Source organism: Octopus bimaculoides, chromosome 18, assembly GCF_001194135.2.
Source record: "Octopus bimaculoides isolate UCB-OBI-ISO-001 chromosome 18, ASM119413v2, whole genome shotgun sequence".
NCBI classification, from domain to species: domain Eukaryota; kingdom Metazoa; phylum Mollusca; class Cephalopoda; order Octopoda; family Octopodidae; genus Octopus; species Octopus bimaculoides.
In genome coordinates, this window is record NC_068998.1 from 6,881,318 (window position 1) to 6,882,263 (window position 946).

Here is a 946-nt window from a genome sequence, read left to right on the forward strand (position 1 = left end):
TTGACAACCGATGGTGGTGTGTTTACGTCCCCGTAACTTAGTGGTTCGGCAAAAGAGACTGATAGAATAAGTACTAGGCTTCCAAAGAATAAGTCCTGGGGTCAATTTGCTCGACTAATGGCGGTGCTCCAGCATAGCCGCAGTCAAATGACTGAAACAAGTAAAAGAGTAAAAGAGTATATATACACACCCAATTTATATATATATTTATGTGATGTCAGAAACATATTTAGAAGGAAAACATGTCTGGTGTTGAGTAGATCCAGATTCGTTGAGAGTAAAAACGATAGATATAAAAGAATGTAATTGAAATCGGACGGAAATTGAAGCAAATATATTCGTCTCGTTTTATTTAATGTCAACATGTATTCTCATTGATATTATCATCTCCTGAATTCATTAGAGATTCACAGAAATCCGATTTGGTGTAGACAGATGCTTCCCTTTCATACTGACCAAATAAATTGGATTTCGCTGTATTAATGTTGAAGAAATGATTGAGAAGAAGAACCAACCAGGTAGATCATTGGTGAAGCAAAATTGCCGTGTTTCATAATGTAACTATTAAAGAGGCATGGCTGTGTGGTAAGACGGTTGTTTCTCAACCACATGGTTCTGGGTTCAGTCCTACGGCATGGCACCTTGGGCAAAGTGTCGTCTACTATAGCCCTATGCTGACGAAAATGTTGTGTGTGGTTTTGGTAAACAAAAACAATTATATATCTGCTATATCAGATTTCTGATATAGCAGATATATAATGGCTGCACCAGGCTCCAATCTGATCTGGCAGAGTGGAGCCTGGTGCAGCCATCTGGCTCACCAGTCCCCAGTCAAACCATCCAACCCATGCCAGCATGGAAAGCAGACGTTAAACGATGATGATGATGATGATGATGATGATATCTATATGTATGTATATATATATATATATATCTATATATATAT

The 946-nt window shown here is 38.1% G+C and overlaps 2 protein-coding genes across 3 annotated transcripts in view; both read left to right on the forward strand.

Moving 5' to 3' along the window:
* The window catches only part of LOC106871989 (cilia- and flagella-associated protein 221), a 20,342-nt gene that overhangs the window by 18,098 nt on the left and 1,298 nt on the right, over positions 1-946 (forward strand). The window lies entirely within an intron of this gene.
* The window catches only part of LOC106871988 (uncharacterized), a 37,140-nt gene continuing 36,687 nt past the window's right edge, over positions 494-946 (forward strand). Inside the window, exon 1 of the mRNA XM_014918783.1 lies at positions 494-518. Coding sequence (XP_014774269.1) covers positions 494-518 — 25 coding nt within the window. The remainder of the gene's footprint in view (positions 519-946) is intronic.